The sequence below is a fragment of the Mauremys mutica genome, chromosome 9 (assembly GCF_020497125.1).
Source record: "Mauremys mutica isolate MM-2020 ecotype Southern chromosome 9, ASM2049712v1, whole genome shotgun sequence".
Taxonomy (NCBI): domain Eukaryota; kingdom Metazoa; phylum Chordata; order Testudines; family Geoemydidae; genus Mauremys; species Mauremys mutica.
In genome coordinates, this window is record NC_059080.1 from 50,357,771 (window position 1) to 50,374,941 (window position 17,171).

The following is a 17,171-nucleotide window of genomic DNA, read 5'->3' on the forward strand; positions in this document are numbered from 1 at the left end:
TGTGGGAGGGGGTTCGGGGTGTGGGCTCCAGGTGGCTCTTACCTCAGGCGGCTCCCAGCATGTCTCTCTGCCTCCTAGGCAGATGTGCTGCCAGGAGGCTCTGCGTTGCGCGATGCACCCACCCGCTGGCACCACACCCACAGCTTCCTGGCCAATGTGAGCTGCAGAACTGGTGCTCAGGGTGAAAACAGCGTGGAGAACCCCTGTGACTGCCCAGGAGTCAGAGGGACATGTTGGCCACTTCCCGGGAGCTGCGCAGAGCTGGGCAGGGAGCCTGCCTGCGCCACCAACTAGACTTTTAACAGCCCAGTCAGCAGTGACTCTGAATCGGGTTTTCAGTTGGGGAGGACGGGAAGTGCGTCTTGTCTGACTTCTTTTTTTATCATTTAAAAACTCCCTGTCAAGCCACAACCCCCCGGGGGCGCCTCACATCCCATCCCTCCCCAGAGCAAGTGACCCCTGCAGTCTCCATCCCCCACCCACCAAGCATGTCTCTCCCACCCCTCCCTGGGGCTCTCATTCCCACTGGGTGCTGGAGGGGTAGGTGCTGGGGTGGCAGGGCAGGAACAATTAGTGCCTGCCCAAAAGCCAAATCTGAAAAGTGGCTGTGACCCGCCCTGGCAGAAGCTGTTGTGGTCGGGTGGGGGGAGGGGGAGGAAGTATTACTCAGGGTGATGGTTGTACTGCACAGGTCTGAGATGGGGGCGAGAGGCCCCAGGTGCATTGCACCCCTTCCTGGCTTCTCAGCGTCCCTAGGAACCAGGCAAGCCCCTCTTAGCCCCTGAGGGAGCAGGATGTCACAGGGGGCCAGGTGCTTCTACGTAGGTGACCACCCCCGTGCTTAGAGGCAAGCTCTGTGAGCCAGAATATTCCCCTCTCTGCAGGCACCCTGCAGGTGTGTCCATTCTGCCTGGTTGTTGCTAATTGCACAGGCACCTCTGGATATACAAAGGCATTCGGCCTCCCCTACTTTCCCTGAGCCCTGCTCTGCTCCCTTTTGCAACGAGACCATTGCGACAGGTAGCGTTTTATCTCTATGGCCTAGGGAGGCGCTGAAATTATCCCTAGCCAGTGATGTCATCGCTGGGGAGCTGGGCCCCCGGCTGGATTAGCTGCACCCAACCAGGAGGCCTGGTGCCCGTCTGATCGCAGCAAGCCCCATTGCTGCAGCCCTGGCCCTGCTGTGATGCTCGTGGGGCATGTGGAGGTGGAGCCCTGTGCGATCACAGCGATTTGGGGCTGTGTCCAATTACAAGTCGAACAATGTTAAAAATTGTCCCTGTGGGACAATGAAGCACCCAGCCTCCTGCGTCGTCAGGATAGCTCCCTGGTGCTCACTCAGAAATGAAATCAGCAGCCGCCCTTCCCTTCCCTTTGTTATTTTTGGTAATTGCCCACTCGTCCAGAGAAATCTGCTGCTCTCCCTACCGATGTCCCCTCCCCAAGCCCAGTCAGCAGTTATTTAGGCTCTAATGCCACTGACCATCTCTTTTCGCTTGGTTAATTCTGTAACCTTTCTGCCAGGTGGATCCAGCAACCACAAGGGCCAGGTTCAGCCTCTAGGGGTTCCTTTTCAACAATACAACACAAATCCAGCTTGAGACCCCCACCCAGTGACCTGGGACAATTACACAACACCCCCCTGGGTGCCTGTAAGAGGCAATATTTCCCCTCTCGCAAGCACAGAGTCTGAGTCTAGCAAAAACTTTTAATAAAAGGAGGGAATTAACTCAGCATTAATTTGGGAAAACACCGCAACTAGGGTTCATAAACATAAACTATGAGCAAAAGACCCACCCCCAAGTAAGTTGGGCAGTGTACTTTTCCCCTTGGGGTCTTAAGTCCAGCAACCCAAAAATCCCTTTAACGTGCCCATCCCTTCTGTGCGCCCCACTCATAGTTGCTGTCGTTGGCCAGTGCAGCCCCAGAGTTCAGAGGTTCATGTGCAGAGTTCACCTCCCACCCTACATGGAAGGGGGCAGGGTAAGGAGGCACCTTACACGCTCCACTGCTCAGGCACTCGCTTGTCACCCCACCGACCAATTGCCACGCCTCTCTGCTGGGTTCTGCTCCATCCCTCTCCACCAGCTGCCCTGCTGGCTGCTTGCCACACCTCTCCATCAGCCACCCTGCTGGCCACTCACCAAAATGTCTTCAGGACCCATCACTTAACACAGCTCTCAGTGATTTCAGCTGTTAGTGAGGGCGCCTCACTGCTGGTGCACACTGAGCAGTTTCTTGCAATAGAGACACTGTCCCAAAGTAGGTCTAATATTTAGATCTAAGTATCAGTGATTTCAGCTCTGCAGCATGTAATAAGACTCTCAAATGAGTCTAAATTAGCTCTTTTATTATACTATAGAGAGAGGAAGAGTCAAATGGTGTCTAGGACCCTTAAACAGGGCCCACAGCACCAGGTACAAGTACACTTTTTTTTTCCATTTGCTATTATCAAAAAAAATCAATGTTTTTAATCAAACTCCCCCTCCCTTGATAGTCTACCTAGAATTGTTTTTTTGAAAATGAAAAATATGTTTTTGTGTGTGGGGGGGGGGTGTTGGTTTTGTTTAAAAAAAAATCTGTAGGAAGTTTGGAAAAACATTTCCCCCCACAAAATAGGCGTCTGCTATGCCTGTGCCAAGTGAGCGCAGACACTGCCATTCTGATCTGGCAGCATTGCACACCCATTTTACAATCTCTTTGCAGAGGTGTAAATGCTACACAAGGTGCAAGAGTGAAGAGGCCGAACCTACATTCCCTGTATAGGCCAGAGATGCAAATTCCAGGGTCACTCAGCCAACCTGGATCCAAATCAATGAGTGGTGGCCTTGAAACAGAGCCACGAATCAGAAGAACCTAGTGATCTAGACAGGGCCAGCCCTGCTCTGGCTGCTTCACACAGCTCCAGTGGTGCAAAGCCAATTGGAAAGCGGCTTAGTCAGCTACCCCGGGATCCCCCCAGAGTGAAGGAATCTCTGGCTCAGCTGGATCCTACACACAGCTCAACACTCCACATCCCTGGAGGATGACCAGGAGAATGGGGGCAAAACCAGAATGCTGCTACACTTTGGTGATCCCTGACTGGGCTGTGGTCTCCTTAGGGCTACAACCAGCCATTGTAATTTAGAGCAGACCTGAGGCTGCTCTAAACTATGCTGGCAACAGTAGCGGGGTAGAACTGGATCTTGGGTGGGGGAGACTCAAATGGCTCCTTGGCACCCCACAGCCTCCCTGGGCCAGAGCTCCTGGGAACTGGTTTGGTAATAATGAGAAGGCCCATCATATCTGCAAGAGTTAGTGATACACGCTCACATTCCTTGCTTTGAATCCAGTCCAGAGTCCTGTTTGTTAACCAGCCCCCAGGTGCATTTCTTGTAGCCTGGCCTGGATGTTTGTTCTGGAGAACAGTTGAGCACGTGAATCAGGTTTCCAGACCCCTGCCAATTTAACAGGCAAACATGACAAACGCCATGCAGCATTATTATCAAAGCACTGATTACGCTGGGCCCAATTCAGTCCAGGGTGTAACACTGGTGGCTCCAAGACCTAAGCAGAATGAAGTATCAGAGAGGTAGCCGTGTTAGTCTGGTTCTGTAAAAGCAGCAAAGAATCCTGTGGCACCTTATAGACTAACAGATGTTTTGCAGCATGAGCTTTCGTGGGTGAATACCCACTTCGTCGGATGCATGTATTCACCCATGAAAGCTCATGCTCCAATACTCTTTGATGCTTTTTTTTCATTGACTACCTAACAATTTTTGAAAAAAAAAAAACTTTTTTGGCAAAAATTTCTGTTTGATGCTAAAGCCATTTCCCATCTTTAAAATGTTTGAGGGAAAATTTTTGACCAGCCCTGTTAATGGTGGTGTGATGGTCTGACTCCCTTGAGTTTATTCCCAGTAGTACTGCCTGGCTAAGAAAGACAGTGAAAGCTTGTGGTCCATGCATCACTCCTGGATGCAGGGAATTGGGGAGTAGCCTGTACTAGCCCTTTGTTAGTTCAGACTTGCCATAATGACACATGGGCGGAATGGATCCAGAGGGGTCTGTACTGGATGCCTGATGATAATACAGCTGAGACAGTGGGATTTTACTAGAACGATGAGCACAGAAAGGTTAACTGAGATCTCTGTCCAACCAGCACTTGTAGGTATAGTGATGAGTGACCTCCTCACAGAACTCATCACCAAAAGCACAAGCCTAGACCATTTGAGCTAAAAGATTAACTCCATTATCAGGTAGCAGTAGCAGGCTCTTATCCTACATGTTCCACTTGGCCAGTGGGTTACATAGATGTTGGCTTTAATAAGGCAGCCCTTGGAAACAATCCATTGGGAGAGTACGTTCTGTCACTGAAAAAACCCACGCAAGAGACTGTGTTTGAGAAGAAGTCAGTTTATTGTTTGTTTGACTAACATGCTAAATCTTTTATACACAGTTTTATGGAAAGTTAACATGGCAGTCTGCACCCTCTGAGCCAACAAGAAACTGAAACACCATGATGAGAACTGCCTACAGCCAGTCAAGTGATGAGGGAGGAGTCGGAGTGAGGAGTAGAAAGGGAAGATGAGAAGGATGAGAAGACAGGATGGAGAAGGGCTACTCAACAGACAACCCACAATGTGATTTTGGTCCCACAAGCCAGGAAAGCCATCGCTTTGGTGGAGTAACTTAAAAGCTTGTTGACTAATCCAAGGCAGTGGCTGTTTGGCTTCCTTTGTGATAACTTTGATGTACCCAGTAAAGAACCATTTTAGCTCCCTCTAGTTAATTTGTAATTTCCCCGGGCAGGTTGGTTTTGATTAAGTTTTCAGTTTTATGCTCATTTCATTTATCATTTGACCATCACTGTGAATGTTTTATTTGTTTCTTACACTTATCAGAATTTATGTTTGATGTGAGCCACTTTAAATCCCGATGCTGATAGGTTCTTGCTTTGTTTTCTGATAACCCCAAAGCAATGCCTTGGATTTATTTGTGCATCTTTTTCCAGCTTTAAGGGTTGAAATCAGAGGCTAGTTAGTCCATTTAGTGTCATCCCTCATGTTGAGTAACTGCAAAGAATTCTGGTGCTGTTTGCTCAATGGGCTGGTTTGGAGGCATTGATAATCTGATACTTATGCATGTGCATCCCTCAATGTGAAACACAAACTATACACAGTACATACAGGAATCACATCATAGCTGAAATGCAGCCACCGCTGAAGTTGACCATAGCAACTTTTGAATTACACACGCATTAGTACAACACAACAGTTTAGGACATCAAGTGAGGAATAATATCACATACAACTGAAACTTCTGGGAGAATTTAGATAGGATGTAATTTCCCTCATAAAAATTTGGCCAGAGCTAGCATCCCTCCTGCTGCAAAAAATGACAGGAGTTTTTTTTTTTCAACAAGCACAAGTGTGAATGAGGACACCTCCAACAGCATGGAGCCCTTCAGCATGGAGCTGTGGTATTGGTTCTGTACTGAGTGAGAGGGAAGAGTGTCACCTTCTGAACCTCCAAGGTCTTCTGGAGTGGGAGCAATCTAGACTCATGGAGGAAAGGGGAGAGCAGCGAGGGATAGAGAGATGTCTCGGTATAGGATGAGGCTCTGTCTTCTTGTAAGAGCAACTGAACTTCAGTGTCAGAGCAGAGGGGGCTATGTCACGTTCTGGGGCCACTGTAGCCATGTAACATGGCTATGGCTTTCTCTCCTGACACTCTTCTCTTAGAAGCTGGTTTTCCTGGTCAAGGGTCTCATATTTATTGATGGCAACAGATTGGCCAGGATCCTAGCCTGGAAAATAATCCTGTAACATGTTCCTCACTCCCCCTTTATATCTCCCACATCCTTAGTGTGTTCTCCTTTGACTTCCCTGAGAAAGTAGAGACAATTTGATTCTGCTTTCTTTCTTGGTGCCCTGACTGCAATTTGCAAGGGTCTGGGACTTCCTACATCACCCAAATGCCATCATGTGGGTTTAATGGTTCTCATACGTTCTTTTTGGAGGTTTTGCCATGTCCCAAAAGTGTCCAGCTATCTGACTCTAAGCTCTGGAATATCTTATTCAGACATGGTAATAGAGAAACTTGGCTTTGGCTCTGTTAAGAGTGCAGTGTCTGAGGGATAAGCCCCAATCAAAAGATTGCTTATCCTCCATACCAGGCTTCTGTTACAGTTATTGAAATCTGGCTGGACTCAATGGGCATCATCCTTTTCATGGAGACTTCACCAGTGCCTTATGCATTTGCTATGGTCCTCATCTGTCTAACTGAGCTAGAGGATGCAGCACTATTGGGTTTTTTTGACTTTGTGCATTGGTCTCTTAATGTGTCCACTTTTGTCTGCAGCCCTGTTCATTTCTTGTTTTGACTCTGACCTAAGAACAATCCTGATGTCCATATAGGTTTTTAAGAACTCATGTTAGATGGGGTAGCTGCTTCCTCGGTGGGTGATACTAAGAATTTACATCACTTTTGGCTTAACTCAGCATGTTAATGTTTATGTGTAAACTCTCATTTGATCATTTCTTTGGCGGCTTCTACTATAGACATCATTTGTCTAGCCATCACTTTTTCTCACCACTTCAGTCTTTTTTCCTCTTCCTCACATCATTGCCACTCCTTCTCCTATTTCTATCCAGCAATCCTCATTTTACTTCCTTGCTCTCTCTAAGTAACTCCAGACTGCCCCCTCTGATTTCCTAAATTCTAAGACTGTTCATTAGTAAAGAGTGGGTTGATCTCTATAATCCCACAACAAATTATTTGACTGATGTTACTGCTACCAAGGGGAGATGAATGCACATTTCTGCCACCCATTGCTTTCTTTAATACGAGTTTGCTCAGGAAGATGAGGGAGAGTGATTGCTGGCTGTAAAGTTTTCCTGGGCTTTCTCTCTATCTGGAACAACTTCACACTTTATGTGGTTATAGAAAAGTTCTGAGGTGGGCAATATATGCTATTTTATTCTTAAATGAGCCAAAGATTATCTTGTCCTGGTTAGAGTTCTGGTGGTCTGTTACACCCTGAGACAAGCTCTTGCATGGGTAATGGTCTGTCTTCCAAAAGTTGCAAACACTTTCTTTACTCTTTTGCTTGGAATATCAGCCACACCTGTTTGCCCAGCTAACCTCTGTCAGTCCTTTTGTTTTTAAATATCTAGTCACCCTCATATATGTCCATCTTGGGCAGTCCCAGAACATTGGTGAGAAGGTATTGTCTTATTTTAAAGTGATATGAGTTTGTAAGGAAAACTAGGCTCTCCGGGGAAATTCTGTTAATTACCATATCCCCTTTAACAGATTTTTGAGAAGGAGACAGCCACCTAATTCCATTGGCACCTCTAATAGAATAAGTTATTTAACATATCTCAGTCTGCTGTTGATTTTCCCCACTAAAAGCATGGGGGACTACTCTAGGGTATATCTGCAGTTCTGGGATTTTGTGTTCCCATTGAACTTTTATGTGGGACACAATGTTTGGAACATTGCATTAATTAGTTTATCTGGTATGGACTCACCTAGCTTCAGTCTTATCTGCCTGAACACCTGCAATTTGTTACCATGGGCCCTGCTCTTCTATCGTTACATGTATGGTTTCAAAGATATCCCGGGGGAGAGTTTGGTTTCTGCTTTAGTCTAGATTTACATGCACTTTTGGGTCAATAAGTTACTGGTGATGGCCACCAATGGTCTCTGGTGTCAGATGTACACAAAAGCTATCTAGTTCTGGGGCAGATGGAGACAGAATGAGGTTCATATCAATCAAAACCATTGGGCCTTCAAACTTATTTGCATATTTCCCATAAGATGCTTGCAAAAGTGGGTATAAATATCACCCAGTCCAATATCACCACTGGGAAGGCACTTCCCCTAGGATTAATCTCTAGCCCCATGCACATGAATGCTAGACCCCTACCCCATGCTCCCCACTCACACATCCCATCTCCAAACATGGTTCTCAAGCCCCTAAACTACCATGTCCCCTAATACCTAAAGACTAACATTTATGTGTATCTTATTGTAACATTTGACATTAAGCTTTTCAATTGAATTGAAATCTATCCTTCCTTCTTCTTCCCTCTCTGCGCTGTCTCTTTTCTTCAGTCTAGTTTGTCTGGGCATTTGAGAACATTTCAATTATTTTTTTTCTCTGCCCATTTTCCTCTCCTCCATCTGACTAGCTCTCTCTGGCATTTCTAATGCACCCAGGGCATCTCTCCAGGCTTCTCTTCTATCTGATTCAGCCTGTCTTCACCTCCTTATTAGTCATCTTCCTATCTTCCCCATCTATATATTTTCACATTCCTTTCTGGTACATTGATCTCAGTTTCTTTTTCTCTTTCTCTTCTTTCTTAACCCTTTCTCTCCCTCTCAGCTCTTCTTTCCCCTTTTTTCCCAGTGTTCTCACCTTCCTCCATCATTCTTTTCTCTCTCATATTGCTCCCCTTTGAGATGCCAGGGGCCTGTTTTCTCCTCTGGGAGAAGGGGGATCCAGTAGTTTTTTCCTGTCTTCTGGAGTGGAGAGTCTGTTCTTGTTTTCCTTTCCCTTCTGGGATCCATTAGGGGACTGTCCTCCTCTGGTAGGGGCTGTTCCGACTTCCTCACATTGGCTCCACATTCTCCTTCATCCCTGAGATGGGGATGAGGTGTCTGAGCGCTGCAGGAAGGACAGGCCTCTCAGTAGGTCCCTAGTGCCACATAGACACCCAGCAGCCCTGCAGGAGACAGTTACATATGGTGCCTATTGCCAACACTCACTGCTGTGGAACTGGCAGCTGCTCATTGTCTTGACATAGTTTTCATTCCGATACTACAGTTCTGAATGAAGACTGACAAGGAAGAACTGTTCTTGATGGGTCCCTCCAACGCAGTGCTCATCTATCCACCCCAGTTGCTTCTTCTGAGGGCGGTTCCATTTCTCCTGTTTCCAAAGCTAATATTCTTGGAGCCATCACTGCCCTGGCCTTTCTTCAGAAGTCTACATTAGTTACACTGAAAATATGTCAAAGCACAATAAGCTCTCCGGCACGCTTTCACCTCTTGACACTGAGATGAATAGCAAGTCGCTAGTTAGACTTAGACAGCCTTTTAAAATGATTTGGTTAGCATTGATTTTTCTCTAACTTTTTTTCCATTTCATCTGGTATTATCATTTGCAAAGTGCTCTCTGGTGTTCCCGTGAAGTATGCTAGAGAAGTAAAATTGGAGGGAATCTTACTGGTAACTGTTTAAATCAGTTATGCCCCAGGGATTTTCCATACCATAGAGGGTCCATGTCCTTCTGCCCTTGTACGGTTCCACATGACTGGCTCTTGTGCAGCCAATGACAAGTCAGCTCAGATAGCATCACCCCCAGCAAAGGGCTAAGTCAAAGTTCTGTTCCAGGTTTCTGAATGAAATTTAACAACGCTGCATTCCAGACAGCACGGGAGACAAACAGGAGTGGAATGTACAGTGATGACAATGTAGCAAATAAAGAGATTTGGTTATTAACACAATGAATGGAACATAGTATGAGGCTGGAAAAAATTAAAGTCTACATGACATGAGAGCCTATGCAAGTGATGTGACCGGGGGAAAGAGGGGGAGCAGAAAGAATCGGAAAATTGCCTTATGGCCTAGCAGAACTGATTACTAACGCAACCAGGGAGGAGATAAAGGAAATTCTAAATACCTCATATTCAGGTCTGGCTGCAGGTCACATTGAGACAAGCGACTCTTATACTGAAGCTCGGCAATCACTTCTCTAACACTACTGATGCGGGGAAAAGAAAAAGGCTAAAGGTTCTCCAGATTGTGTGTGCGCATCTGTGTGTGGGAGGGGGAGGTTTATTTTTCTACAGGAATATTGCACGAGGAAAGCTACTTCATAAAGCAAAAATCAGTACATTCATTAAGTTCACACAGTATCTTGTCACTCAGGCCAAGTACTGTACTGAAGATAAGCCAATACACTGCAACCCAAGTGACACTGAATTGGTTTAAATTGCTGTGAGGTAACAGGCAATCTTTTGACAACCACCATTGTTCTGTGTGTGTGTGTGTGTGTGTGTGTGTGTGTGTTTACACTGAGTGTGCATCTGCACAACTCCCATATACAGATGTAGTGGATGTGGAGCTGTTTCCATGTGCATTTTTTTCTCGCTTAACACACATCTATGTGTTATTTTATTGATGAGATGAAAAAATCACAAGTTATTTGACAATAACAAGAACTTCTTATTCCCACACATTTCATTTTCCACAACTGTTGTCTAAAGCAGTTGCATGTCATAACAACAGCGGGTGAAACAAAAACTCTATACGGCGTGGGTGGGTGTGTACGTATGTGTGTGCGCATGTGCCTGTGTGTGAGCGAATGGATGCTTTATAGATATATGTAAAATGTGTATACACAATACAAAAATTACATCCATGTTACCAAAACAGTCTTCCCTTTTTAGAAGCCAAGACCTCCCCCCACCCTCCCCAATTCATCAGCCACCTGACTTTTTTACTCATACAGAAAATGTTCCGTAATCAAGAGCAACCATCATGTATGGGCCAGTCAGTTGAAAAGTGTGGTGGCCCCACTGGACAAACTTCATGATTTTGCAGTGATCTACATGATTTTGCTCCTGATCTACAGGAGTGACCAAACTTTGGCCACCATTTTGGAGCTGGAAGAGTGGGTGGACACTTAGCACTCAATCCCCATTGAAAGTGAAACACATTTGAATATTGCTCAGGCTCAAACAGGAGCTTTCCAACAGGAACAGGATTTTTTTTTTTATAAAGGTACCAACTGTTTGCAGGCACTTACTCCTATTCAAGGGCGAATACAAAATGGTGGCCACTGTTAACCATGGTGAATGGAATTCCATGGGCCAACCATACTTTTTAAGTGATAGTAATGTAGTTTTTTCAATATAGTCACTATAGCATGTGTGTGTCTCTTATACTATACCCATGAGGCAAAAAAAACACCAGTACATTATACTTCAAGAACTATGCCATACAACATTAGCAACTAAAAAGTCTTAAAAACATTGATTGCTATATCAGTAGTTCTGCATATACCTCCTCTGGGATGGTATAATACTGTATAATGCACGATAGTGAGACTTTCATATATTGAACACTCTGTCTCATCATCTGGGAGTTGGGTAGTCACTCCTAAAACATGAGATAAGAAGTGTATTATACCATCCCCTATCATACATTTCCCCCTCTGTTTATATCTCTCTAATTCAGGGTGGGAAAACTTTTTGGCCTGAAGGCCACATCAGGGAATAGAAATTGTATGGCGGGCCACGAATGCACACAAAATTGGGGTTGGGGTGTGGGAGGAGATGCAGGCTCTGGGGTGGGGCCGGGGATAAGGAGTTTGGGGGGTAGGAGGGTGCTCTGGGCTGGGACTGAGGGGTTTGGAGACCAGGAGAGGGATCAGGGGAGGGGGAGGGGCAGAGGGTTGGGGTGTGGGGAGAGGCTCAGAGGTGCAGGCTCCGAGCTGCGCTTACCTCAAGCGGCTCCCGGAAGCAGAGGCATGTCCCTTCTCTGGCTCCTACGTGAAGGTGCTGCCAGGTGGCTCTGAAGACTGCCCCATCCACAGGCACCGCCCCTGCAGTTCCAATTGGAGCGCTGTAGGGGGCCACTGGAGCATGTAGGAGCTGGAGCGGGGCCATGCCACGGCTTCCTGTAGCCGCGTGGTGCAGGCCCTGGCCAGAGCAGGGCCGAGCCATGTGGTGCAGCCCCGACCCTGTGCCCCGGCTGGAGTACTGGAGCAGGGCTGAGCCACGTGGTGTTGTCCCCGACCTAGTGCCAGCGTGGGGCAGAGCCATGTGGTCCAACCCAGTGCCCTGGCCGGAGCAGGGCCAACCTGTGGGGTACAGCTTGCGGACCGGCTTAAAACGGCTCATGGGCCAGATCCGGCCCATGGGCCGTAGTTTGCCCACCCCGCTCTAAATCTGTATATGGAGATATAGAGATATAGTTAGAGCTATCACATCACACACTTATTTTGTGTATTTGCAGTATGATTTGTTCTACCGTCAAATCTTTTACTGTACAGTTAACATTTTGTTTAACCAATCAGGGACTAGTTTTCTACTAGCGATGTCCTATGTCAGATGCTGAAACTAACCAGACTGTAGTATTCTGGAGAGTTTTTCTGTAAGTTTACAAATATACAAAAACAAAAGACCAACCTCCTTCCAAAAAACCCAAAGTCACTACTTTTCTTCTGGCAAAAAGTTGTATACACATGATTTAAACTTTCCTTTTTAAATGTTGAACTGTTTTTGGCAATTTTAATAAAGTACAATATATTACAACCAAACCAAAAAAATAGTAAGTTTCAGTAACAGCTGTTAAGAGTGACGTGATCTGAACATTCCCACCCACCCGTCCCCAGACACAGAGAGAAAAAAAATCCTCCCCCATCTGATAACTCAATTTGTTTCTTTAGGAAGCTAACCAATAGGAAGCAACACAACAAGCGTGTGGTATCAAATGAAGCTGACCAATCCTGTGCTCTGTATTAGCAAGAACACCCGCCTTCACTGGCTGGAGGATCCTGTGGTTTGTCCAACTTGATGTCAATCACTGATGGAGGAAAAGAAGGTTAAGGAAGATGATATCATTATTTAAGATAAACCTGTGTATTCTGGGTGCTGGGGTAGTTACCACTGCTTAATTTCTGGCAAGTGGTAATTAATTTTAGTGTGCATGGAAGTGATACGCCGACTGGCAGCAAGCACAGTGTACGTTGGTGCTGTGTATATCCACCCTCAGCCATCTCTACGGCATTTCTGCTCCACACACAGAGGACCCCCAAAATTTCTGCCAAGGCACTTCCATCCAGACTTGTAGTGTCCTCTGCTTTGATCTGGGCAGAGATTGCCAAGTGTGCTGAGTTGGGCAGGGGAGTTAGCAGACAAATACCCTCTAAGACAAAAACACCAAACTCAAATCACATGGGACCAAAATCTGCAACTGAACTCACATCTCCAGAGGGGACAGCAGACAATTCGTTCACCCAGACGCCCACTTGGAAGCAGACCAAGTGGTTCGTTCTTTCTCTCATGGTACACATAGACTGCCAGCAGCATTGATGGAATGTGCTCTCTCGCTCTCTCACACACATAAAAAAGCCTTTAGCTATGCATCATGTTCTCATTACTACACTGACCTGCTTATCATGCACAACCTGCATGGCTAGTAACTCGGTGGACACATTACAGAACGGCCTGGGCTGCCTTTGAATGGCAGCTCTTAGTGGTGTATTTATCTCCAGCCTGCCCACAGATGATCTGTCCCCAGCCTGCTGGGGCACCACTTTTCCTAAATGAAGCCAGCAGGCTGGACTTCAGTCTCAGCTATAAGGCCTGGTCTACACTACGCGTTTAAACCGAACTTAGCAGCATTAAACCGATTTAACCCTGCACCCGTCCACACAGCGAGGCCCTTAATATCGATATAAAGGGCTCTTTAAACCGGTTTCTGTACTCCTCCCCGACGAGAGGAGTAGCGCTGAAATCGGTATTGCATGTCGGATTAGGGTTAGTGTGGACGCAAATTGACGGTATTGGCCTCCGGGCGGTATCCCACAGTGCACCATTGTGACCGCTCTGGAAAGCAGTCTGAACTCGGATGCACTGGCCAGGTAGACAGGAAAAGCCCCGCGAACTTTTGAATTTCATTTCCTGTTTGCCCAGCATGGAGCTCTAATCAGCACGGGTGGCGATGCAGTACCAAAATCCAAAAAGAGCTCCAGCATGGACCATACGGGAGATACTGGATCTGATCGCTGTATGGGGAGACAAATCTGTTCTATCAGAGCTCCGTTACAGAAGACGAAATGCCAAAGCATTTGAAAAAAATCTGCAGGCTATGATACAGAGTCCACAGCACAGTGCTGTGTGACAAGCGTAACGGAAAGCCAAAGAATCAAATGGACGCTCATGGAGGGAGGGAGGGGGGATTGAGGACTCCAGCTATCCCACAGTCCCCGCAGTCTCCAAAAAGTATTTGCATTCTTGGCTGAGCTCCCAATGCCTGTAGGGTCAAACACATTGTCTGGGGTGGTTCAGGGTATATCTCATCAATCTACCCCCCTCCCCCCCCCCTCCCCCCCGTGAAAGGGAAAAAATCGTTCTTGACTTTTTTCAATGTCACCCTATGTCTACTGCATGTGCTGGTAGATGGGGTGCTGCAGCGCTGAACACCAGCATCCCCTTCCTGATGGTAGATGGTACAATATGACTGCTATCCATTGTCATCATCAGCCTGTGAGTGCTCCTGGCTGGTCCCAGGTGAGGTCGGCTGGGGGCATCTGGGTAAAAATAGGAATGACTCCTGGTCATTCCTGGCAGATAGTACAGAATGGCTGGTAACCGTCCTCATCATAGCAACTGGGGGCTGAGCTCCATCAGCCCCCACCCCTTTCATATCTAAAGAAAAGATTCTGTACTGCCTGGACTATCATAGCAGCGGGATGCTGGGCTCCTCCCCCCTCCACCGTTTAATGTCCTGCCTGGACTATCGTAGCAGCTGGAGGCTGCCTCCCCCTCATTTTATCTCACTAAAAACTCAGTGTTTCTTTTTCCTGCATTCTTTATTACTTCATCACACAAATGGGGAGACACTGCAATGGTAGCCCCGGAGGGTTGGGGGAGGAGGGAAGCAACGAGTGGGGTTGTTGCAGGGGCACCCCCTAGAATGGCATGCAGCTCATCATTTCTGCAGGATCTGACATGGAGCGGCTGTGCTCTCTGATACACTGGTTCTCTAGTACACTTGCCCCATATTCTAGGCAGGACTGATTCTATTTTTTGATAAAACATAAAGGAGGGAATGACCCAGGGAGTCATTGCCATTTTTGTCTTTGCGCCCCCGGCTGACCTCAGCGAAGGCCAGCCAGGAGCACCCATGACAGCAGCAGACAGTACAGAACAACTGATAACCATCATCTCATCACCAATTTACAATGGTACGGCAGACGGTACAGAACAACTGGTAATCATCTCTGCTACCTTGCAAAGGCAAATGAATGCTGCTGTGTAGCACTGCAGTACCGCCTCTGACAGCGGCATCCAGTACACATACGGTGACAGTGACAAAAGGCAAACGGGCTCCATGGTTGCCATGCTATGGCGTCTGCCAGGGCAATCCAGGGAAAAAGGGCGCGAAATGATTGTCTGCCGTTGCTTTCACGGAGGAAGGAATGAGTGACGACATTTATCCAGAATCACCCGCGACACTGTTTTTGCACCATCATGCAATTGGGATTTCAACCCAGAATTCCAATGGGTGGGGGAGACTGCGGGAACTATGGGATAGCTACGGGATAGCTACCCATAGTGCAACGCTCCAGAAATCGACGCTAGCCTCGGTACATGGACGCACACCGCCGAATTATTGTGCTTTGTGTGGCTGCGTGCACTCGACTTTATACAATCTGTTTTACAAAACCGGTTTATGTAAAATCGGAATAATCCTGTAGTGTAGACGTACCCTAAGCAGTGCAAATGGAGGAGGAACTTTTCAGTTACCGGAGACAAGAGGCTGTGGCAGGTGGAAAGTGTTCACTGACCGAGTTTCACGGCCATTGCTGAGGGAGGGGACACCTTTGGTGCGCTCCCTGGGAATAATTAATTAGTAACTGTTTCCCATGTGATGGCTGTAGGTAACTCCTTCCCTGCACTAGCTTGAGTCTAATTAGGCCAAAGACTGAAATGGTTAAATCAATAGAATGCTCTGAAATGCAATGACTCCCCCACGCCTCCCAATGGTTTGTAGCACTGACTCCTTAATAGGCTCAGTCACTGGGCAGCTCCCAGTGGACCTCACATTCAGCTATTGAAGAGAGCTGGGCATGGGCATCGTGTGTTACCACGCAGCACACCCAAGGCTGAAGCCCGGATCACTCATGTCATGTGTCCCCTGTGAAGAAAGTGCCATGGTGGAGACTCAATCCCATTGGATGGAAGTTCTTTGCATCACTATTATGGCAGCACATATTAGTTGATTTCAGTGGGAACTATTTCTCAGACAAGGCAGGGAGACGATTTTTTTAGCTGGGAGATGCTGTTGTCCCACAACAGGCCCCGGCAGCGACAGAGCAACAGAGCTGCTGCATTTCTCAGGTGCTGGGGCAAGAGTTGGATGGGGAACATGTATCCCTCCCTCTGTCTCTTTGGGTTTTTCTGGGCTGGAGCTGGAGGTGTAACTGCCAGCTTGGGCAGACATACCTGCGACAGCTTTGATAGATTTAGTGTACTAAAAATATCCTAGTAGCCACGGTATTGCAAGCAGTGAGTTGGGCTAGCTGTTCCGCATACAGGCCCACCTGGGAGCAGAGGCATGGACCTAGGGGGCTAGCCCCTCGCACCACCATGGCCACGCTGCTATTTTAGACACAAGCTTGCTCAAAGCTAGTGTGCGGAGGTCTACCCACCTGGACCTATATCTCTGGCTGCAGTGAGATGTACCTGTCCTCCAAAGGCTCTAGTGGGGAGTTCGCTACAGAAAGCAGCTGTGTGGGAAGCTTTGCAATAGGGTACTGCCTCCCCCCACCCCCACCAGCGCTTTTCCTCCTAGGGAAGGTGCCAAATAAGCTATACACTTGCACACTAACTATAAAACATGGGAGCAAAATTGCAAGTACCCCACCCTGCTCTCACGTAGCAGGACTAAAGGCCCTCGTTCTGCTGTGACAAATGTCATGGAACTCAGGAGGCCAAACCTCTCCTGGCCCTAATGCCACATGCTGCTGCTTTAAAACGACACAGCAATTCCATCTGGCTGTGCGCTAAATGAAGCTGATTTAATAATTTACAGGCTTCCCCGAACAAAGAGTTGAACTGAGGTGCACATGAACAGCCACAGCCAATTCCGAGAGCCGTGGCTGCCAACGCACGCACAGATAAATACATTAAAAAATAATGAGCTGGCTGATGTGCTTCAGACAGGCAGCCCCTTCAGTGTGACAAGTCACTTCCTAGCCTGGGAATGCAGGAATGTCTCAACAGGCAGATATGTTAAAGCTCAAGGCCGATCCTGGCCTCCCGGACCTGAGTATCCCATCCTAATGGTTCCAAGAGAGGACATCAGGTTCTCATCTTGCCTTAAACTAGCTTCTTCCCTGAATCCTCCCAAGGGACTATCAGCTCATCTCATCTGACCTCTTGTACTTC

General features: G+C 47.2%; 1 protein-coding gene across 2 annotated transcripts in view; it reads right to left on the reverse strand.

Annotated features, from left to right (window-relative positions):
- Positions 1 to 12,438: 12,438 nt before the first annotated feature.
- The window catches only part of RAB6B (RAB6B, member RAS oncogene family), a 149,251-nt gene continuing 144,518 nt past the window's right edge, over positions 12,439 to 17,171 (reverse strand). Inside the window, exon 8 of one of the 2 annotated variants that reach the window (XM_045029188.1) lies at positions 12,439 to 12,579. In XM_045029188.1, the coding sequence (XP_044885123.1) occupies positions 12,515 to 12,579 (65 nt within the window). In that variant the 3' untranslated portion in view covers positions 12,439 to 12,514. The remainder of the gene's footprint in view (positions 12,580 to 17,171) is intronic. The other variant, XM_045029189.1, reaches the window with a different exon arrangement.